General features: G+C 38.3%; 5 protein-coding genes across 5 annotated transcripts; 3 read left to right on the top strand and 2 right to left on the bottom strand.

Annotated features, from left to right (window-relative positions):
* Nucleotides 1–1,105: 1,105 nt before the first annotated feature.
* On the top strand, nucleotides 1,106–2,838 carry LOC118264518 (uncharacterized). The gene is made up of 4 exons (XM_035577047.2): nucleotides 1,106–1,290; nucleotides 1,642–1,759; nucleotides 2,072–2,240; nucleotides 2,545–2,838. The coding sequence occupies exons 1-4, from the start codon at nucleotides 1,235–1,237 to the stop codon at nucleotides 2,730–2,732; spliced, it is 531 nt and encodes a 176-aa protein (XP_035432940.1). The 5' UTR covers nucleotides 1,106–1,234; the 3' UTR covers nucleotides 2,733–2,838.
* A 438-nt stretch (nucleotides 2,839–3,276) lies between these two features.
* LOC118264536 (uncharacterized) lies at nucleotides 3,277–4,777 on the bottom strand. The gene is made up of 4 exons (XM_050705159.1): nucleotides 4,724–4,777; nucleotides 4,429–4,605; nucleotides 3,635–3,740; nucleotides 3,277–3,388 (listed from the first exon to the last, which is right to left on the bottom strand). Exons 1-4 carry the CDS (start codon nucleotides 4,775–4,777, stop codon nucleotides 3,336–3,338), a joined length of 390 nt encoding a protein of 129 aa, XP_050561116.1. The 3' UTR covers nucleotides 3,277–3,335.
* Nucleotides 4,778–4,848: 71 nt separating this feature from the next.
* Nucleotides 4,849–12,075, bottom strand: LOC118264572 (uncharacterized). Its single transcript, XM_050705158.1, has 5 exons — nucleotides 11,422–12,075; nucleotides 10,359–10,494; nucleotides 9,853–9,927; nucleotides 9,301–9,415; nucleotides 4,849–4,912 (listed from the first exon to the last, which is right to left on the bottom strand). The coding sequence occupies exons 1-5, from the start codon at nucleotides 11,686–11,688 to the stop codon at nucleotides 4,849–4,851; spliced, it is 657 nt and encodes a 218-aa protein (XP_050561115.1). The 5' UTR covers nucleotides 11,689–12,075.
* Nucleotides 12,076–13,602: 1,527 nt separating this feature from the next.
* On the top strand, nucleotides 13,603–17,531 carry LOC118264375 (macrophage mannose receptor 1). Its single transcript, XM_050705080.1, has 6 exons — nucleotides 13,603–13,759; nucleotides 14,127–14,240; nucleotides 15,697–15,831; nucleotides 16,141–16,317; nucleotides 16,469–16,711; nucleotides 17,219–17,531. The coding sequence occupies exons 1-6, from the start codon at nucleotides 13,708–13,710 to the stop codon at nucleotides 17,425–17,427; spliced, it is 930 nt and encodes a 309-aa protein (XP_050561037.1). The 5' UTR covers nucleotides 13,603–13,707; the 3' UTR covers nucleotides 17,428–17,531.
* A 459-nt stretch (nucleotides 17,532–17,990) lies between these two features.
* LOC126912542 (C-type mannose receptor 2-like) lies at nucleotides 17,991–22,280 on the top strand. Its single transcript, XM_050705079.1, has 6 exons — nucleotides 17,991–18,158; nucleotides 18,298–18,411; nucleotides 19,153–19,290; nucleotides 20,665–20,841; nucleotides 21,443–21,688; nucleotides 21,948–22,280. Exons 1-6 carry the CDS (start codon nucleotides 18,107–18,109, stop codon nucleotides 22,151–22,153), a joined length of 933 nt encoding a protein of 310 aa, XP_050561036.1. The 5' UTR covers nucleotides 17,991–18,106; the 3' UTR covers nucleotides 22,154–22,280.

Raw genomic sequence — 22,280 nt, 5'->3', positions numbered from 1 at the left:
GATATTGAAGATTTTATAAAATGTAGCTCTCTGCAGAATGGACTCTTTATTTTTAAAAATAAATCCTATTAAAACGCAGAGGTATTATAGACTCAATTCTTGAACTTTGAATAATAATATGAACCAACGTATCAAAAGAAAACTACGTATTAATAAAATAAAAATTGAAACGAACTAAAAACAAAGATAGTTCGTGCTGCATGTATCCTTTCCTCCTCGGCATCTCGAGCGCAAATGAGATTCCTGCGACCGTGGCGCCGACGGAGGAGACCGCAAACCTGATTTCCCGCGCTCCCGCCCGATAATTATAGGAAATTGGCGGGAGCGCCGCAGCCAGGCGCCCGGCACCGCATGTAATTATCAGAGATTAAATTTCATTAACACGAGAGTTTATCAGCTAGAACAATATGATACCTACGTCTAGTGTGCTCCGAGTACTGCCATTAGTGTTTACACTGATCGGTGAAGTTTGTACCAACATGAACACAGATTTATTTTGTGATATCAAGCTAAGCCGACGAGATTTCTTAAATAAAATTTGAACATAGATGATTACGTTTCTATGCAAAAAAGGCCGACCAATCGCCTGGCTTCCCTGTTCCAAATAATTATAATTTGAATAGCTTTTAAGATTATTTTTATCGAGCAGCGGGATGAAAAAACTCAACTACTTAAGCCATCCATTGAAAAAAATTAAAACTCCGCGCCAATTGAAGACCGTCCAATTTCCCAAAGAAATTCAGAAAGTGAAAACAGAGTCTTTAACTTGGGTATTACGCTTTAGTAACAATAATTCAGAACGGAGGAGAATTAAAACTTTTTAATTACGAATTCGGTGTTGCTTTGAACAACACTTTCCTTATTAAAGTGAAGACTTGACTCTGCGCTAACTGGGATAACAAATGCCTTTTGTTTACACTTAAGTAGGAAGTATTTATTACCGAGTCGTTGTAATTAGTCCACGTTACGACTCCACGGGATTTCAACTACGATTTACGTATCACTTTTTGAGTACTTACCTGCTTTGGACAAAAGAGTTTGAGTAATATAATGTTTATTGCTCAAGTACTGTCAAATTGATGTACAACTTTTGTGTACAATTTAGAATATAAATGATATAACTCTATGGTACAATGAAAACAAATGGAGATACACACATATATTACAATAAAACTGTCACAATCCAATTTTAGTTAGTTTTAGTTTTGGACGCTTCACACGTTTTAGGCTAAGAATGATTCAATTGCCGAAAAATAAACCGGATCCAAAGGATACCAACGAGCTGTGCAAGTAAGATATCTGTTTATTCTATGGCTTGAGATGCAACTTGTTCATTTATTTCTTGTATTACAACAATAGGGTAGATGACTTGTAGATTATTTTAAAATATTAGCCACGTATTTTTTATTTTCTTACGCAAACAAAGACTTTTAAATTTTTTTGAAATATCTTATTGATGGACTTAATTAATTAGTCCATCACGTTTTTATACTCCTTCATCATCCCTATTGTGCGCTTTTTACCATTTTTTTTTATAGAAACTGAAGTATTGCATTACAAATTGCTTTAATGCACCTGTTCAATTTTTTAATAATATTGCTTTAAATTGCTTTAATGCACCTGTAATAAAATTATCTGCAGATGCCGTCCAGTGTGCAAGAGTCGGAGACGCAAGTGGAAAGGCGAGATCCAGAACACATCAGCGGAACTGCTGCTGGAGAGGAAACCATTACCTCTCTGCTTTAAGAGATGGCCGACGGTAACCTAGCTTTATAAAGTCAAAAATATATATCAATCTTAATACAATTTTTCAAGGACGCTTGATTTCGTTCGAGTAACGCTCGATTCGTTTTCGAAAGTGATAGAGTAACGCTCGAAAATGATACGAGGTCGCTCGAACTTAATTGAGGACGCTAGAAAGTGATCGAGGAGTCGCGGTCATTTTTGAGGAACCTTCGATCCTTCTCTGGGACGCTCGAAAGTGATCTAGGACAATATGTGGGTGTTGTGACTTATGATGAAAATGATGACGAATTTAATAGATATTTCGCATATTTTCTGTGTATTCTAGAAAGTGTTCCCCAACAGTCCGTGCCCGCTGTTCGCGCGGTCGCGACGCCTGCACGTGACGGAGCGCGGGGCGGTGCGCGTGCCGCACGTCGTCAGGATCTGCCAGGCTCCCATCGACGAGGACGTTGATACACCGTACCTGCGGTACGCGCAGATGGCTAAGGCTATGGGTGAGATAGCCTTTTAGTTAAAAGACTGTCAATCTTCACCAATCGCTTCTTTAGGGGTAATGGTTTATCATATCTGAATCATGAACCTAAACTTATCTCCCTTACTTGTATTGTTATGAGTACACTTATAAGATAGTGAAACCAATCTGTGTCATAGACCAATCTATCTAAGAGGTTCCTTAAAACTTAGGAGAAGTTGGTGAAAACGGACATACCTGAATATCTTATATTTTAGCCTTCGCCGAGATTAAATCTTATCTTATGTTGTGTTGTGAATTATTTATATTTATAAATTAAATTATAGGAGCCCTGGGCGCCATCCAGGCGTGTTGTGCTTTCTGTGAGTGCGGCGCGTGCTGCCCGTGCGGAGTCAGGGACTACGTGCTGCACGACGCCGAGCGCGCGGCGCGCTGCCGGTCCGACATGCGCCAGTTCGATGCCCGCGTCAAGACCGACCACCAGAGCATGCGCATCATGTATGACAAAATGTAGCTCCCTCACTGGTTGCAATTCGTCCAAAAATCAGCATCTATGTGCAATAATGAAGCAATATCCAACGATCTCAAAATTGATGGAAAAATTATGTTGTTGCTTTTGGGTGTTTCTGTACAATTATTCGACAACTAGCTGATGCCCGCGGCTTCACTCGCGTGGATTACGAACTTTGTGACTAAACTATAAAATTTCAACCCCTATTTTCACCCATTAGCGTTTCTAGAGTTTGTGCTCTCTTTTCGCGGTCGTGTCTGCCTACCAGGGTTCAGGAAGTGAAGGAACAGAACTTACTTTGATAGACATGTCCTTTTAAATTATTACATTTTTAACATTGTACAATAAGTTGAAATATAAAAAGATCGAACTATTCTAGTTTATTTTTCTTTTTCTTCAAAGAACACACTAAATTATAGATGAAAATATTTTCATTAGTACATTCAGATGGTATCTTGGAGACTCCTTGAAGACACCCAGACCCGATCCGTTAGCATCACACCCGTTTATTATGGTTTACAAAAATGTGAATGATAAGAAAAAAAAATAGATAGAAAAAATGTAATAAAGTGTAAAAAATACAAAATGTAACAAAATGCGTGTCATTTAAGTACGATATTGGATGACTGTGCTCGAGTCTACTGCGGTTTGTACGTTACCTGCAAAACATGCAATGAAGAGTTAGTCACAGACGAAGTACATCCATTTATTCTTTGCTGTAAGTCTCACTGCAGTGTGTAATGTGTATTCTTTTTATGGTATAGGACAGCAAATTGGCAGACGGATCACCTGATGGTAAGCAATCGGGTCAATCCGAAACACCAGAGGAGTCAAATGCGTAGCCTTATGGGGGTTAGGGATTTGAAATGGGGGTGGGGACGATTTGGGTCTTAACTTTATCTTACCTTTTTTGTTATGTTTCTTGTGCGTATGTACAGCTGGTATAATACTTTGGCTTTCTATGCTCCTGTCGGGATGTGGCAAATCAATCAGGTTTTTACTCTTCGAGGACTAGAAAAATAAAATATAAAGGTAAGATGAAATAGTTTAAACTGTCTCGTTAGCCGAGTGTTTGCAAGTGCGACTTGCAAACACTCGGCAAGGGGTCACGATTCCCGGGTCGAGCGAAGTATTGCTGGACTTTTTTCGGTTTTTCGATTGCTCAGTCACGGAGTCTGGAAATGTGCCCGGTATATGGCAATAGGCTCACCTATTAAGTATATGGGACTTACAACATAAATTGTGAAATGTGGGTGTATATTGTACAGTGGCATTATGTGCCATATTGTGTACCTCTGCCTACCCCTTCGGGGATTAAATGCGTGACGTTATAAATAAAATATGTTGTTATTTTTCTATTTATTTTCTTCTCCCTACTCTTGGTAAGTGGTTTATAGTTTGTTTCTCGGAAATTAGAGACCAGATTACACACCGTCTATTCGTCGGCCGCCGAGATACAATTATTACCATCATACGTTGTTACCCACCACACACATCCATTGCTGACCATATGCCTCTCCAAATGAAACCCACAGGGCAGACTGATGACGATGACCAGATAATGTTGTTCAAGTAGCCAATCTAGAAGTTAATTTTTAATAGGACGGCGTTTTAACACTAATTCGCTTGGTGTTAAGCCACGACGGAGCGCGCCAACATATACTTGCAAATAGCTGGTTACAATGTAAAGTAGAATTACCATGTCGTTATACTCTTGACGGTTCTTATTCTGCCAGTACTGGTGGCAGCGCTCCTGTATCTCCGGCGTGTCTTCCCTGCCGGGGGCAAAGTCGATCACCAGGTGGTGCGCCTTCACCGGCTCGCCACACGATTGGTCATTCTCTGTTTCCGTCTGTTTTTGCGTCAGTGCTTCAGCCTGGGATGTGAAATGATTCTTTTCATCAAAGTTCGATGGATGTGTTCATCAAACATTCATACACAAATGGTACGTGGTTTGGTTAAGTTATCTCATTTCGCAACATCAGAGGAGTTACAAGTGGGTTGCCAATCTTTTTGAACATAACTAAGAAGTCAATATCAAAATTCATTGTGGCTAGTTAACAGATATTTTAGAAAACGTATTGTTGAAATATACAAAAAGTAAAATGCATCATTTATTCTATGATGATCTTTGAATGACGCAGTGGTCGAACCGTGGCGGGTGTCCAGGAGGTTCCATGGACCTGATAGACAGAAATACAAATTAACTTCCAACTTACTACACTTTTTAATTAATTTGGTCTGCTCTGGCTAAGAATCTCATTCGAAAAGTATCTGAAGAACATTAGGTTACATAACATAAGTACTGAAATTGTTAGGTGTTGTCTTAAGGCGCGGTGAATAGACGACTTTTATGTATTTGAGGGGGGAAGCAGGTGAAGTGGGTCTCGTGTACTGAGGGGTGCACCGCGCAAATGTCATTGATACGCGTATTCCATTTTATTTAGGAGCGTAATTTCGCTTCCATAGTTTCATGGACGATTGGCCCAATGCGTTGCTGTCTAGAATCGCGTTCCGTGATCCTTAAGATCGAATCTCATTACTCGTATTAGTTTTTGTTTTCTTATTTTTTCAATATATATTATGTTGTATACATTTTTATTTTATTTTTATTAATTTTTTTATTTTGTTTTTTTATGACTAAAACCGAAATCGAACAATAATTTACATAAACTTACTACTACTATAGTTTTTGCGCTAGTGACAGTTGCCTGTATGACGTTGACGTCTCTCAGTACCACATGATTAGGGATGGACATTAGAAAGATCTTTTTTATCGCTATCGATACTCGCAGCGTACATTGAATTCTCATTAATTTCTTATCTATATTTATTTAAAATTATCTAAATTTACATTTTTAAATACTACAACATACAAAATAAAATAATATTAAAAAATATATAAATAGGAGCCGACCAGTAGCGGGAGCATGGTCCAAGCTACCGGTGGTTAGGGCTCCAGAGACAGAAACCTTCTAACAATACGTGCCGTTTCGAGAAGTACTGCCTTCTGCATCAGGCCCTTGATCCATCCGCCCAACCCCAGCCTCCTAAGGTGATTGTCGAGGCTGTTGGGTATTAATCCGTTGGCCGACACGACTATCGGCACAATGATAGCCGAATCCACACTCCACATGTCGACAACCTCGTGAGCCAAGTCAAGATATTTTATTTGTTTATCTTTTTCAGCTTTCACGAGGTTCTCGTCATGAGGAATGGTGATATCGATTATCATCGTGCGGCGTGCTTGTCGGTCTATCACCACTATATCAGGCTTATTGGCTACAATAGTCCTGTCAGTGATGATAAATAGAAAGATAGATAGAAACAACTGCTGAGCGAACCGAACCGTCGACGCGCGTTTTGGAAACGCGCGTCGACGGCTGTTCTCTTCTCCTGCAGTGCAGTTTGTTGTTGTTTATATCGAAACAAATGCGCGGCACTAGCGCGTGTGGATCGATAACACGCGCGTATGCATTGCTACACACGCGTGTCTGTATCGCTACACACGCGCGTTTGCATCGCGTCTGTATCGCTACGTGCGTTTTTCTCCTGCAGAGCAGTTTGTTGTCGTTTGTATCGATACAAATGCGCGGCACCGGCGCGTTTAAAAAACGTGGTGTGCATAGGCCCTTAGAAGCAGTAGGTAGGCACTAATGTTTTAAAAACTAAATAAAAAAGTAATTTAAAAAACTAAAAAACCCGACTGCGTTTCTTTATAATATTAAAATGAAAAAACCCGCTAAAACAAGAAAGTCATCGTAAAATTTAAGCAGTCGGGACCCATTCTAGAAAGCCAGCCGTATGTGCCCTCACAAAGTCTTTACATTTAGAATGGGTCCCGACTGCTTAAATTTTACGATGACTTTCTTGTTTTAGGGGCTTTTTCATTTTAATATTATAAAGAAACGCAGTCGGGTTTTTGTCCGAGTTTTTTAAATTACTTTTTTTATTTTATTTTTTTTAGTTTTATTATTTTTTATTTTGATATATCTAGGGTCACTCTCACAGTAAATACGAATCAAACGACCCCTATCGAGCGGAAATCCATCGAGTCGTTCAGGCTAGAGAGTGAGAAATATTCGAATTTGGCGCTAAAAATCCGCCATTTTGTTTTTTTATTATTTTGATATATCCAGTGTCACTCTCACAGTAAATACGAATCCAACGACACCTCTCAAGTCAAAATCCATCAAGCCGTTTAGGCTAGAGAGTGAGAAATATTCGAATTTGGCGCCAAAAATCCGCCATTTTGTTTTTTTATTATTTTGATATATCCAGTGTCACTCTCACAGTAAATACGAATCCAACGACACCTCTCAAGTCAAAATCCATCAAGCCGTTTAGGCTAGAGAGTGAGAAATATTCGAATTTGGCGCCAAAAATCCGCCATTTTGTTTTTTTATTATTTTGATATATCCAGTGTCACTCTCACAGTAAATACGAATCTAACGACACCTCTCAAGTCAAAATCCATCAAGCCGTTTAGGCTGCAGAGCGTGCCAAACAATTATACATACATACATACATACATACATACATACATACATACATACATACATACATACATACACTCGAAAAACATAACCCTCCTTCTGGCGCAGTCGGGTAAAAAGGGACAGGAGGATATATAAATAAAACACCAATATTAGTATAAAATATGTATTAATCATCTTGAATAATTAGGAGAATGTCATCTTAGAATTGTGTAGGGGTTCGGGGTACGTATATTTTCTTGGTATCTTTCCCAACTGAGATACCATATTATACAGGCTGAGATGCACGCCACTGACGAATAACTGATAAAGTCGCCTCATCTTCCAAGACTCTTCTGCCAATAGACTTACAGCGACTAGTCGCAATCGTACAATTTACACAGCGATCTATGTCGTCAATATTCGATTGATAGGCTTGTTGCAGTTGTCCAAAATAGAGAGTCAGGTAATTTATAGATTCAAGATCCGTCAAAAGTCCTTTATAAAGCCGAGGTCGTGGGGTTAAACAATAAAACATGGAAAATACGTGCGCACTTAGAACGAAACACAACGAACGAGTGTCATCCAAAGAGTATAATAAGTATAGGGAAAGTGTCATCTGTCAATCGGTGACTGACTGAAGTCAGACAGAAGTGTTTTAAGAAGTTTAAATCAAAGAGTACGTTATACATACATTATTTTACATACATTATTACACAACTTAATTTAAGTTTTCTCGCTTCCTAGATAGAAAAAAGGTACCATATTTTGTGATTTCCCTTAGAAAAATATGACGGTTTTTTTAATATACATTTCAACTAGTTAACTGCTGGGCCCAAAAGTCCCCTTCTCCTTTTAAGAATGATACGGAACGTTACTGAATGTGTCATCTGCACCATGCTACGCGGTAATAGTATAAGAAAAAATTAATTGTATTTACACAACTTATAATTCAAATCGATTTCGTACAAAAAAATATTCTGACAACCCAACTTAGAAAATGCTAATTACAAAATAAAATATTACAAACAGCAAAAAGATATGTTAGTGAATGATTATTTTCTGAGCGGCGATTGACACAAACTGACATAGGTCCACCAAGCAGCGCGCCTCAGCGGTCACTGCCGGTCCGCGTAGGAATGAAAGAGAAACGAATAGATGTCATGATCGGACGACGTTTTGTTCGATTCGTTCTGAGTTATTTTCATGCATTATATTAATCCTTACAAATATCTCATTCCAATCGATAAATAAATGCGGCAGATCCTTTTATTATTTTAAATTACGTCACTGTTATTAATTTTATTAAGATATGTTCATAAATAATATAGTTACAATGGCTAGAATTTCAATTTAAATGGTTAGTTTATGATTTTTTTCTATCGAGAAAATTTATAGAAAACGTGTTTTGAAGAAGGTGGTCCATTTATAAAAATGATCAAGATTAACATATATTTTTTTTGTTGCTCTAACATGTAAACATTGGGCAAAAACACTGTTAAATCAATCCTATTTTGACTATGCACAGCGCCTTAATAAAAAAAATACTAATTCATAAAATATTCATTCCCCATAATTTAATAAAAAAATGTTTATTTTATGAAGAAACTTTTTTCAGTTGCTATAAAATGATAAATGATATTTATTTTTGCAAATAGGTTACAATGTAACTCTTTTACACGTAAATCTCTTAAATAACTAGCTGAAGCCAGGTAAGGTAAAAACAGACCGATATTTGATGCCAAATTTAAAATATAAAATGCATCCCAAAAATTTTGCTAAGCACAAATCTCGAGAACAGCTGAACCGATTTCGTTTATTATTTTTTGTTTAAGTTGTTATGTAAAATCTAAAAGTTTATCAAAGATGCACAGAACAGTTTCCAAGGTGAAACCAATTTCACGGGGTCAGCTAATTTTATTGATAACATTGTTATGAATTTGTGATAACTGTATTTTTTGTTTATACAACATAACCTTATTTATTGCAAATCTTTATTGCGTGGCAGTAAGATATATTGTCGTGTTACATATGGGAGTTTCTTGTATGGAGTCGAGTTTCCTTCAGGTGGGAGTTAGGTGAAAAGAAGGGCTTACTTGGGATGGTTGTCGTCCCATTTCTTAAGGATCTTACACAGCTTCTTGGCTTTTGTAGTATTTTTCTGTGGTCGGTCCGCTTTGGTCGCGGTAGTACTCATCGGTTCACCCGATGCTTGAAAAAAAAAGAAAATGTCAGCTTTGCACTCTGACTGCCTCGTTGGTCGAGTGGTCGCAAGTGCAACTGCCGAACAAGGAGTCTCGGGTTCGATTCCCGAGTCGGGCAAAGTATTTTTTCAGTTTTTCGAAAATTTCTCAGTAGTAGCATGGAGTCTGGAATTGTGCCCATTACATGGCAATAGGCTCACCTATATTACTTGGGTCTTATAATATTACACAAATGGTGAAAAGTGGGTGTACATTGTATAGTGGCATTACGTGCCGTAATGTGCAACCTCTGCCTACCCCTTCGGGGATAAAAGGAGTGATGTTACGTTGCGCCAGCTTTGCATTGTTATCAACGTAGTATTATCTTATCTCCTGTTATGAATTGTTTTTAAAATATAAATTTTACTTCAGTTAATACAATACATTATGTTAGTATTTACTTACATAACAAGTCTGGGTTGTTTTCTTTGGAGGCCCGAGAGAGGGACGTGTGCAATGATGAGGTCACTGTCATCGCTCCTGGGACAATCAAATAAGATACAAGTCAAATAAGATGCTATACATACTATTGTCTGTGGTTCAATAGATGATTGACTAGTGTCCTGGGCGCTGGGGGCCTACTCTAATTCAACGAATGAACGAACGAAAGAAAACCTTCGCAGATTGCATACTACATTTCCATTTATTGCGAACTTTCGTGAACAAAAATGAACGAATGAAATGAAGATAAACAAATAGATTTTGATATGAAGTTAAAAATAAAACGTTATTTCAAGTAATTCTATTAGTAAATCAATAAAACCTACGGCCGAAGATTAAACGAAACTTCGTATTCGAGATCCAGAGTAGGCCTCCAGGTGACCCAGGTGGCAAGAAGTAGATAAATGGGACCTTACGCTACATCAGCGCGCTCTGGTGAGTGTCAAAGAAATCCAGATGGGCATTCATACCTGGTTTGCTAAATAAGTCGAGTGATGAGATCGCAGTTTTTTCCATTTTCACCACTTTCGGTTTACTTTGCTTTGGTTCCGGTGGAGTAGTGATCATGGCTTCAGTTCTTGCTGTCGTGAATGAGTTACGATTTTCCTATAAAATAACACACGATTTTTTTATGAAACACGCCGGTAAATGAGCAGATGTATCACCTGATGGTGACCAATCGCCGCCGCCCATGGACACTTGAAACACCAGAGGCGTTATAAGTGCGTTGCCGGCTTTTTGGTGGTTACGAATTTAAGGGTTGTTGGGCAATCGGGGCATGGGATGGAAGGAATTGGTAACCTGACTCACACAACGAAACACAACGCAAGCATTGTTTCACGTCGGTTTTCGGTAAGGCCGTGGTAACACTTAGGTGGTGTCAAGCCGGCCCATTCGTGCAGAAGCATGGCTCTCCCACACTTTAACTTTTTACTTACATAAACCGGAGCCGCGAACGACTTACGATGATGTGTTCATGCCTTCCTGAGTGTTTAACAAATCAGTCTTAGAAAATAGAGGGCCTATTTGCTATATGTTTGGCAGTCTGGGCACAACTCCATGAACATTGTCCCTGCGGTTGTAGGCACTATTACTATTAGGAATAAGTGCTATTATGCAGCAAAGCTCCCAGCTCAAACACTAATTACGAGTTCCATTAGTCGTACACCAAGAATCAAACTAGCATGAAGTATTTATCGACATCTCCGTCGACGGTATACACTCCCAATTAGTACTCTACCCCCCACGATATGATAGACGAGCATATTACTGCTCTATTAAAAATTAATATGCTTTTTTTGTACTATAACTCTCACGAGACATACTAAATTAACTATTATGATTAAAGGTTTACTAACTGCGCGACTTTCGCCGTGTTGTGTCACACTGTGTTGCTCATGAATAAGAGCCCCTAGCGTGGCTTGAAAACATGCGGCGTGAAACATAATAATATTCTGATTAATTTAATGTCGATCCCGATCAACCTACCGGAGAAATAGCGAGTTGAAGGTAAATAATAAACATCTACTGTACCGGTATCACCAAGAGGTGCTGTATCTCAGGCGTGCTGTTGACCAACTCCCAGAAGTCAATGATCTTCTGCTGCACAAAAGCAGTGTCTTCCTCTGTCTCAGGAGTGAAGTCTAGCTGTAAATGATGAGGAGCAAACGGTTCCCCACACTCTCCTTCTCCAAAGTTGCTGAACCTAGTCTCAGATGTGAGCGCACTCTCTCGACCCCGCGCAGACGTTCCCTGATTTCCACCATCTTTACAAAACGACGCCAAGGACACTGTCGGCATTTCTATCAAATTATATAATTATTGCAATTACTATGTAATACTTCTTATGTTTTTATTCTTCTGTTGACATTGAACGATTGACAGTTTCTTTTGGCAGCCAGCCAGTTTTATCTTCTGCCATGTCATGAGGCGGCTTCTTGTAAATAAAGAAGGACATGTCGTTTAATTAAACCTTTCCCACCTTGAATGCAGACACTGATGGCAGATAGTAACATTAATGCCATTGCCACGCAAGCAAGTGAACAAAGTCGTCCGCAGAAGCTGGTGGATTCATATTAAATGTGGATAGGCATATTATATGTAAATGGCATATCGCACCGCACCATAGTGCTGAGTATCGGTATGTACAGAGTGTACAGCTGTGGACCAGGTCGAGCACTAATCCGCTCATGTATGCAAAATCAATAAGAATCTTGATTCACCATGCATGGCACGACGTGACTTCACATCAACGAACATTTGCAGAACACCCTAACTGCTGTAGGAGAAGTAAAGCATTTTAGAATCTGAAGCAGAATCTTTAAGGTGCACTTTAGCTTGAGAAGCTTCGAATGTAGGGCAGCTTAGAAATGGGTCTTTAGTGAGCGGTAAGGGTTAATGGCGTTTAAAATATGCACGGGCCATCTTGGAGACTGCACGCTGCATCCGGGGGCTTAGAATTCAAAACACTTGGTGTGTGACGACGTGATGTCATCATTAAGGGCTTTTGAACTTGGTATTGTAGTAAAAGTAATTTAATATCAATAAACGAATACATTAAAAACTATACAGCATTGGCTAATCACCGATATTTTTTTTAAAGAATTTTTACCTGATGGTAAGCAATCGCCCCCGTCCATGGACACTTGAAACACCAGAGGTGTTACAAATGCGTTGTCGGCCTTATGGGGGTCAGGAATTTAAGAGTTGTTGAGGAATCAGGAATTGGGAAGATTGGGATGGGGGGAGGGATTAAACCTCTGTTAACCTCACTCATACATCATAAAACAATGTAAGCGTTGTTTCACGTCGGTTTTCTGTGAGGCCGTGGTATCACTCCGTCGAGCCGGCCCATTCGTGCCGAAGCATGGCTCTCCCACACTTAAACTATACATATAACTCCCAATATGTTGATAATTAAGTTAATACACACCAGTTTTTACCTGATTTTGTAACCTTCACCTCGTGGGGGGGGGGGGGGGTACACTACGTCGTGCCACGAATGTTGGAGCTATTTTCCTGTTGTTCTCCCCTTAAAAAAAGTATGCTTGACATTTGATAAAATTCCTATCTTGGAGTTGGGATTTCCCTGAACCAAAACAGAACTAATATTGTAGCAATGACGTAATGTTACTATGTTGTTGTTATGTTGACTGATTGTATGGTACTCGTACATGTTACATCGAAGCGTCGATTTCAGCAAATGTTGGTAATGTCAAGTATTTTCAAATTTAAGTTGTACTTAAATGTCGTGTTATCTCTATCATTTACAAAGAATTTGTAGGGACAGAACTATATTTGAGAGTATCTTAAAATTAAGTGACGTTTGAGTATTTGACCGTTAGTTCGGCAATAGTGAACATGTTATGTGTCACTGTTATGTTACTTGTTACTATCAGTGCCCTATAGACTGTACCCTTAATATGAGTTACATATACAATAAGTCACACTACTACAGTACAGTAATTATTGGTTGGTTTATTCGAGCTGGCCAATCAGAGCGCCGAACGCGTTTCGCTTTTAACGTAAAGCAAACTCGCACTAAGGGTACTGTGACTTATGAAAACATGTACATGCAATACTATGTTGTTATTTTCGATCCAATCATATAACAGACAACGTTTTAAAAAATAAAGTATACCACAATACAAGTATCGAGTCAAAACTTTTGTTTAAAAACGTATTTCGGTTCTGTGCAGCAACTCCAATGCGAATAATGTGCAAATTATTATTATAATAAGTATGTTTTGTATATAAACATGTGTTATCTCAAGTTCAAGACATTCCGGCTCCTACAGTCAACAGATACAGTGCACAAAAATGTTAAAAATATATTTAATTTGTTTGTCTTACTTGTTCATGTTAAACTTAGGTAAGAGCATTTTACTTTTAATCGTTATCAGGCTTATAAGTAAGGTAGACCATGAATAAGATCATTAAGGAATTGAATAAAGGGCCTCCGGTAAGCTCACGCCCACAACCCAAGCGTTGTTTCACATTTGTTTTCTGTGAGGTGTATCACTCCGGTCGTGCCGGTACATTCGTGTGGCTCTCCCATACTTCAACTTATCGTACGATTTGTGTGATAATTTTATTATAATAATAATTGGACTTAGTGTAGATAAGGTAGTAAGGTTTTATATGCATATTACATTGAAGACAAATATACATAAACTTTAAAATTATAATTATAATGTACCATTGGCCAATAATATGTATTTAACATACGTAAATTACAGACAGGGCACAATGCACCCCCCAGTATTGGTTCAACATGGATGCGAATGGGTGGCTGAAAGTGCACACGGTACCCGCCACGTGGGAGGAAGCATTCCTTCGGTGTCACTATGAAGGTAATAAACTAAACTTTGGACTCAAGTAAAGAGTAACATACTTATAGGGAAATAGATGTCCATGCTATAAAACATGAGAATTTAGAATATTTCAAGAATTAAATCCGTTGGTCGGTAATGAAGAATATCGTTCTTTGGTTCTCACCAGATGGCGACATTTAAACTTAAGGTTTGTTCATTCAGTAAAAAACTAGCCAGTGATAAACCATTGGACATTTAAGGTAAGCGTCCACAGGCCCGCATCGTACGCATTCTGTATGACGTCATCAGTACGCATCGCATGTAGGCGTTGTTGATGATGCGGTCCGTACGATGCGGATCAGTGGACACAGTTGCGTGAGTTTCTATACAAGACAGACTAAAATCCGTCCCGTGTGGTGCGTGCGATGCGTACGATGCAGGCTTGTGGACGCATACCTTGATTTCTGCCTTCATTTTCCTACATTAATGCCACACGGTTTGTCAAAAAATGGTACACTTCTTAGTCTAGACTAATAAATAAAATTGGAGTGTCTATTTGTAACAAAGAAATAACACATACGATACGATACGATACACTAAAATAATATTTATCCCAATTTTTGGCTGTCTGTCTCTCTATCTGTCTGTTTGTTCTCGCTACTATCAGAAATGGCTGGACCGATTTTGAAGGGGCTTAAATTGGTAGCTGATGTACTAAGGAGTAACATAAGCTACTTTTATTGGTCACAAAGTATTGGTCGCAAGTGAAATTGGATTGTGTTATCAGCACAAACAAAATGTATATCGTATTGATATTATAGTGACCCGGAGGTTAACTACTATCCAAAGAGCGTAATTTGCATTACTTCGAAACGATTATTTCAGACGACTGATAAGTGAAACCTAAATAAGAGATAACAGGTTCGTCATATGTTTATACTATATTATACTATAGTAATGCTATTTCAATGTGCTTCATCAAGGACATTACAATTAAATCATTTTTATAATAAATACTCTTCCTTTTGATATCCTTTATCAAACATCGGTGGGCTCAGTAGCCAATGAATGGTGACTTTCTCTGTACTGACTCAATATTTATTTTCGTATCAGCTCGTATCAAGTAACTTGACAGATTGTACAATGAGACGCTACAGACTACATTAGATCGATGCTGTTGTCGGAAGATCCTGATTTAGAAGAGAGTGGGATAATTTCAAAAATTGTATATTGGCCTAAATAAAAATAAACATTATAATTAACTAGCTTTTGCCAGAGGCTTTGTCCGCATTCCCGTGGGATAAAAAGTATCAAATCACCCAATTCTGCTCATACCCTGTGTAATTACCAAATTACATCAAAATCCGTACAGTAGTGTCAGCGTGATTGACGGACAAACATTCAAATATCTAAACTTTCACATTTATAATATTAGTGTGATTGATAACTCTGTCACAGATCGAATGTCACCAATTTCCTTTATCTAATGTTTCAGGTGCGGTACTTGCGTCCCCCTTGACGCAGCAACTGAGTAAGGCTCTTCAAGACAAGTTTGCAGGCATCGGTGACCCAGCAATCCACTTGGGGACACATGATTTGTACTCCAGTGGTTACTACTTTTCTGTAGAAGGTACATCTATTTGTGATTTATAATAAACTTTTCTTCTAGAACATATTTAGTATATTATGTAGAACAATTGAGAGGTATTGCTTAAAATATGTGTAGATGATGTATATACACATTCCTCATGAAGACATGAAAGTCATGGTTTCCATTGCCAGACGAAGCAATCACAAGCATTTTTACGAAATGCTAGTGGAAGTACCGCACTTAAGTTGGTCTAATCATATTTATTATAATACTGCAAATGGTCACTACAATAAATATTATTATGTTTTTAATATGAATTCACCACAAAAGTGTATTTCTTGCTTATAGGAGTACCAATGGACAGCTTGGTGCTGAAATGGAGTAATATCAGAGGTACGGGCGACTGCCTGGCGATGTCACGCGACGGGGAAGCATTTTTCACGAAATGCGAGCAACCTCGACCCTACATCTGCTACAAGAAGCTGGACAATCTGACGATGAACATCTGTGGAACATTTGATGACGGTAAGTAGGGGTACAAATATGACATTAACATTTTACAATAGGGGATGATACCTTATCGTGTTTGTAATATACATAACCGTTTTTAGTCCCCGTTTAGATTATTACCTATGTTTACTCATGACGATTAATTAATGTAATTTAACTTTTACAGCTTATCAATTCTACGATAAGACTGGCAGCTGCTATAAGAGACACAACGTCTATCAGACATGGCCTGACGCGTTCAAGATATGCGCTGCCGAGGGAGGGTACCTGGTGATCCTGAACGATGACACAGAGGCCGCCATCATCAAGGATATGTTCCCCGTACGGCCAGGAAAGCCCAACGAATGGGAGAACTTCCACGTGGGGCTGCGGGCATGGGGACCGGAACGTACTTGGATCACTATTCATGGTACAAAGCGTTCATTCATCTCTATTATACTATGTACATTTTCTTAAGAATTTTAAAAACAAAAAAAAGTTTGAAGTTAGTAATAAGAGCTATACATAATATAATCTATATTAACTGCTCGGTTGGCGCGGTGGCTGGGCAACTGGCTGCCATGCAGCGTGTAGGGGTTTTTTTCCGCACGGAGCAAATTTTTGTGTGATCCACAAATAGTTGTTTCGGGTCTGGGTGTCATATGTATGTGAAATTGTCTGTTTATAAATGTACACACGACACAGGAGAAAATCCTAGTGTGGGAAAACTTAAAAAATTAAAAAAATATGTTAATGATATGTCGATATGGTATATTATATAAATGTTGGGAATTATTGCGATCAAGTGTGATTTTCATCGTACATATCATTTATTTAACTAGAGCGTATCTAAACTTTTCTTCCTATTTGCTACTGCAGCAGTGGTCTTCCCCTCGTTTCCATATTTTTCTAATATATGCATTATTTTCATTGGCAGGAGAAAACATTGATGATGTATACCATAATTGGAACCCGGGACAGCCGGACAACTACAAGGGAGTCCAAGAAACTGGCGCTTTAGTTAGAAAAGGCACTTTAGACGATCATGCCGCTGGTGACAAATGTATGTTTGTCTGTGAGAAGGATCCTAAAGTAAAACGCTTCGAAGAGCTACCCGAAGGATTGGCCGAAGTTTTAGGACAATAGGCCGCTAGTCAAATATTGTTCATATACCTAAGTTTTAATTATGTAAAAATAATGTAAACAAATTTTAATCGATTGCAGAATTTAATAAATTTGAAACTTTATTTCATTTGAATTTTATTTATGGTCCTTGAATTGTTTTGCCGGAGCTCAATGCCTAGCTCACGATGGCATTGCGGGTGGTTTACCGACATGTTACACTACAAACACGTATTGCGGGAAGTCACGACTTTAAATATTTAAAAATCTATCAAACGATTAAATTGCTGACTGTAGTTTATTAGTAGATCAACTTTATTTTTGTTATTATATATTATATATCAGTATAGAAGTTGATGCGCACATTTATTTAACATATGTGTAAGCTTATAAAAACCATTTAGGTATATCATGAAGTTTGCACATTCAGAAGTTGATGCGCACATTTATTTAACATATGTGTAAGCTTATAAAAACCATTTAGGTATATCATGAAGTTTGCACATTCGGCTCGATACGTATCGAGGTATACAGTACTAGTTGATCATGGTCTCGCGTTGTATGATCTTTCCGCACATTCGAGGGTCAGTTTATACTGGTTTTGCACAGCTTGATGAGGAGCCGTGTGCTTTTACATATAACATGCGGTGTTTGAGAATCAAGACATTACGACTTCATCAGTGAACAGATGTAGTACGCAATAATGTGGAAGATATATCTCATTTGTTTGTCGAACTTGTTCGTACTAAACTTAGGTAAGTTTTTGTAAGTTTGTTTTTTTTTGTAGACAGAAATATGTCCTAGTTTAAATGAAAAGTGCGAGAGATATCCTAAAAAAAATATTCTTCATATGAGTCACATTTTGGAACTAGTTTCAATTATTAATTATTACAGAGTATGTGCAATGTACATCTGACTACTTGTTCAATGTGAACGCGAATGGTTGGCTGAAAGTGCACACGATACCCGCCACATGGGAGCAAGCATTCCTTCGATGTCACTATGAAGGTAATTAAGAACTAGACTAAAACTTCACTGTAAAATAACTAATTACATAGTTATTATTTTATTACCACTTTATTACTAACACAGGAACAAGTCCAAGCCCAAAAAAGCAAAGCAAATAGCAAAATCAATGTAACGTGAACTACAACACATTTGTAACACCTCTTGTGTTGTTACCTCTAGTGTACTTATGGTCGTTGTCACCAAACACCTCTATACCACCTCTTAACTTATGGGTTACGGTACGAGGAAGCACCTGCATTTTTTTTTTGAGGCGGAATGTCATCCTATTACTTCTCCCGCCTTGGACGAGGCGAGAGGGAGTGTCATACTCTTCCTGACTAAAAACCACTCTGTTCCTACTCTTGCTTGTCAAGCCGGAGCCCCGGTAACGAAAGGAAAGGAACGAAAGGCAATAGCCCCTTCAGTTGAATTACAATTCATTTGGTCACTTTACATATTATCGCACACTTAGCATGAAATTGATTTAACTGAAAATTTCATCATAAATATTTAGATCATCATAGATTTTATCATAAACTGGCGTTATAAAATATACTCTACAACCAAAGAATTAATTTATAAATCTAGTAAATTCACCATATGTCGTGGGATGCGGAAAGGATACTAAAATGTATTCAATATTATAATTTTTTGACACTTTCTGGCTCATTTCCCACAACTTGCAGTTTTTGGATTCGGTCACTTTCATCCTAAGGGTGCGTTATACACTTTGTGTTTCAGGCGCTGTGCTCGCGTCCCCATTGACTAAGGAAATGGGGAAGGCCCTTTTTGAGAAGACCTTACGAATGGACCTCGAGCAAACAATCCACTTAGGGACGCACGATTTGAATTCTAAAGGAGACTTCTTTTCTGTAGAAGGTAAAATTTTTATCAGACTATGAGATTAGTTTTATTCTATCACACATAATTATTTTGTTTCTAACATTGCCTGGGCTTTAAAGAGACCTTTGAGTGTTTTTCGGCATTTCTTCTCAGAGTAGTCCGATAGGAAATGCCGGCCTCATCTAGATGTTTTTTATAATAATTTTGTTTTGTCGTGTAACAGTGGTTTTATATAGCCCATTTGCAAAAATAAATTAATTGTTACATTGTTGTTTTGTAGTGCACATCTTTGTTAAAAATCTTTGTATACATACATATATGCAGTTTTACACTTTTTTATATTAAGGTAGTTGTACCTATTTGCGACTACTATAACAACAAGATATAGTCAAGTGGCTTGTACTACAGAAGGTAATTACAATGATATACAAGACTGATTAAACGTCGCACATTGACCATCTGGTCGACGTATGTTCTTGTTATACGATAAACGTAGTACATACATACTTATGCTACCAAGATTGACGTCATGGAATAAGAACATAATTAACATAATTTTATTGTAACTCACATAATTGTTTGACGAGGAACTCGACTAGTTTTCCACAACGACGCGGCGATTGTCGCGCGTCGTGTCGCGGAATGCTGCTCATGAATATGAGCTTCTGGCATGGCTTGAAACTAGTTTGAAATGTTTTCATAAGCTTACACCTATGTTAAACGCATGTCATAATAATTAACACCATAATATCACGCTCTTTAATCCCAGAAGGGGAAGGCAGAGGAGCACATACAACAATCACTTTTCACTATTCGCTATGTTACGAGTCCCATGTAATAGAGGCTAAAGTTATGCTTTTATTATGGGTACACACTTTTAGGTTACGATTTTTTTAAACCGAAATGTCTAATAGTATTTATTTGCTATAGTTGGGCCATTTGAAACGTGCAAACTGACATAAGTAATTTTTTATCAGATCTCTCGCTCACACTTATTGCAAGTTGAGAGAGATAGTGACATTCTTTTGACGTGACAGTTCACACGTTGGTAATCACCAACTATAGCAGGTTCCTACTGTGAGAGGGTGGTACTTCCCTGGTCCAGCCAACCTATTTAAGTGCAAATCACTACATAGTATAAAAGAAAGTCGCTTTCTCTGCCCCTATGCCCCTTTGTATGCTTAAATCTTTAAATCTACGCAACGGATTTTAATGCAGATTTTTAATTGATAGAAAGATTCAGGAGGAAGGTTTATAATTATGTATAATACATGCATAATATATCACCATTACACACATGCGAAGCTGGGGCAGGTCGCTAGTTCTATAATAAAACAAAGGGATTTTTTAAAATAAAAATATTTTTGCATGACAAACGTAGGTACGTAAATGGGTAACTGTTGATTGCAGGAGTGCCACTTGACAGCTTGGTGCTGAGTTGGAGTAAGGTCAAGGGTACGGGCGACTGCCTCGCCATGACTAGTGATGGTCTTGCAGTCTTGGCGCAATGTACGGAACCTCGACCCTACATCTGCTACAAGAAGCTGGATAACCTGACGATGAACATCTGTGGAACATTTGATGATGGTAAGTATAAATTATTAAAGAATTTATCATAACTTTTGAACCGTTAATAAAAGTATCAACTCAGATAAAAATGTTAGGAAATGTATTCTTTTACGCCCCTGTTTAGTTGGCTCCATACTGCCAAGGACACCTGTATAGAAGATATCAAAACTCTATTTTTCTCCATTTAGTTTCCAACAATCAGTTGTTCCAAAACTTATACGAACTCCTCATATTACAATTCCAATATTTGAACACACAGTTGGCCCAGTAGCTGCGCAGTCGGCTACTTTGTCGTGCAGCAACTTGTGTGATCTACAAAAATGTATTATTGAAATATATGATTTTAATTATTATGTTATCGGCTTACTTACGTACTGTTTTGACGAGGAACTCGACTAGTTTCAAGCCATGCTAGAGGCTCATATTCATGAGCAGCATTCCGCGACACACGACGCGGCGATTGTCGCGCTGCTACTGTCAGTAGCAGCGCGACAATCGCCGCGTTCCTCGTCAAAACAGTACGTGAGTAAGCCGATAACATAATAATTAATTTAGTATGTTTCACGAAAGTTACAATAAAATAATATATGTTATTAAGCGAAACACGATAATTTTCTAGCGTATCAATTCAATGAGAAGACTGGCAGCTGCTACAAGACACACGTCCAGAAACAGACATGGTCTGATGCATACAAGATATGCGCTGCCGAGGGAGGGTACCTGCTCATCCTGAACGACGCCACAGAGGTTGCCGTCGTTCAGGAAATGTTCCCTAAACGGTCAGGGAAAGATGCCCATCAGTACGATAGGTTCCACGTGGGGCTGCGGGCATGGGGACACGAACGCACTTGGATCACTGTTCGCGGTGAGTTCAGTAAAGTTTTTACTACTACACACGATTTACTAGTCAATTGGTCCAAATTAATGTTCTTCTGGAGTGCTATTTCATTACGGAGCACCACGCATTAATTGCCTGCCTGTCGTCAGGAAAGTTTCAATCTAAATGGTGTAGTTTTTTTCTACAAAAGACCACAAAATAACTTTATACATGTCTCCCATTTTATTGTATGTTTGGGTTTTGTTTTAGCATTATATAAAGGTATCTAATAATTATGTATTGGCAGGTGAAAGGATAGAAAGCGTGTACAACAAATGGAACCCAGGCCAGCCGGATAACTTCCAGGGGGTGCAGGATAGAGGGGCTTTTATGAAAATCGGTACTTTCGACGACCACGGCGCAAACGCCGTGTGTATGTTTGTCTGTGAGAAAGATCCCCATGTGAAACGCTTCGAAGAGTTGCCTGGAGAACTGACACATATAGGACAATAAGGGAGTCATGCTACCTATGTTGCTGTTGTGTTGAGCTTCTTTCAATATTTGTTCTTTATTTCATTTTTTGTATATGTTACCTAACAAACATATGTGATTGTAATTAAACGGTCAATATTTTTGCTTA

Source organism: Spodoptera frugiperda, chromosome 26, assembly GCF_023101765.2.
Source record: "Spodoptera frugiperda isolate SF20-4 chromosome 26, AGI-APGP_CSIRO_Sfru_2.0, whole genome shotgun sequence".
Taxonomy (NCBI): domain Eukaryota; kingdom Metazoa; phylum Arthropoda; class Insecta; order Lepidoptera; family Noctuidae; genus Spodoptera; species Spodoptera frugiperda.
This window is presented reverse-complemented; position numbering and strand designations above follow the sequence as displayed.

Excerpts from the sequence above, each read along its gene's own strand:
- LOC118264518 (XM_035577047.2), top strand. The coding sequence starts at position 1,235 with ATGATTCAATTGCCGAAAAATAAACCGGATCCAAAGGATACCAACGAG. Across the intron at positions 1,291-1,641 it reads GATACCAACGAGCTGTGCAA|ATGCCGTCCAGTGTGCAAGA; the intron begins GTAAGATATCTG and ends AATTATCTGCAG. Across the intron at positions 2,241-2,544 it reads GCAGATGGCTAAGGCTATGG|GAGCCCTGGGCGCCATCCAG; the intron begins GTGAGATAGCCT and ends ATTAAATTATAG.
- LOC118264536 (XM_050705159.1), bottom strand. The coding sequence starts at position 4,777 with ATGAATTTTGATATTGACTTCTTAGTTATGTTCAAAAAGATTGGCAAC. Across the intron at positions 4,606-4,723 it reads AAAAGATTGGCAACCCACTT|GCTGAAGCACTGACGCAAAA; the intron begins GTAACTCCTCTG and ends TTCACATCCCAG. Across the intron at positions 3,389-3,634 it reads CAAGAAACATAACAAAAAAG|GTAACGTACAAACCGCAGTA; the intron begins GTAAGATAAAGT and ends CATGTTTTGCAG.
- LOC118264572 (XM_050705158.1), bottom strand. The coding sequence starts at position 11,688 with ATGCCGACAGTGTCCTTGGCGTCGTTTTGTAAAGATGGTGGAAATCAG. Across the intron at positions 10,495-11,421 it reads AGCACCTCTTGGTGATACCG|GAAAATCGTAACTCATTCAC; the intron begins GTACAGTAGATG and ends GTTATTTTATAG. Across the intron at positions 4,913-9,300 it reads TGGGACGACAACCATCCCAA|GTCCATGGAACCTCCTGGAC; the intron begins GTAAGCCCTTCT and ends TCTGTCTATCAG.
- LOC118264375 (XM_050705080.1), top strand. The coding sequence starts at position 13,708 with ATGTTAAAAATATATTTAATTTGTTTGTCTTACTTGTTCATGTTAAAC. Across the intron at positions 14,241-15,696 it reads CCTTCGGTGTCACTATGAAG|GTGCGGTACTTGCGTCCCCC; the intron begins GTAATAAACTAA and ends CTAATGTTTCAG. Across the intron at positions 16,318-16,468 it reads CTGTGGAACATTTGATGACG|CTTATCAATTCTACGATAAG; the intron begins GTAAGTAGGGGT and ends TAACTTTTACAG.
- LOC126912542 (XM_050705079.1), top strand. The coding sequence starts at position 18,107 with ATGTGGAAGATATATCTCATTTGTTTGTCGAACTTGTTCGTACTAAAC. Across the intron at positions 18,412-19,152 it reads CCTTCGATGTCACTATGAAG|GCGCTGTGCTCGCGTCCCCA; the intron begins GTAATTAAGAAC and ends TTTGTGTTTCAG. Across the intron at positions 19,291-20,664 it reads AGACTTCTTTTCTGTAGAAG|GAGTGCCACTTGACAGCTTG; the intron begins GTAAAATTTTTA and ends TGTTGATTGCAG.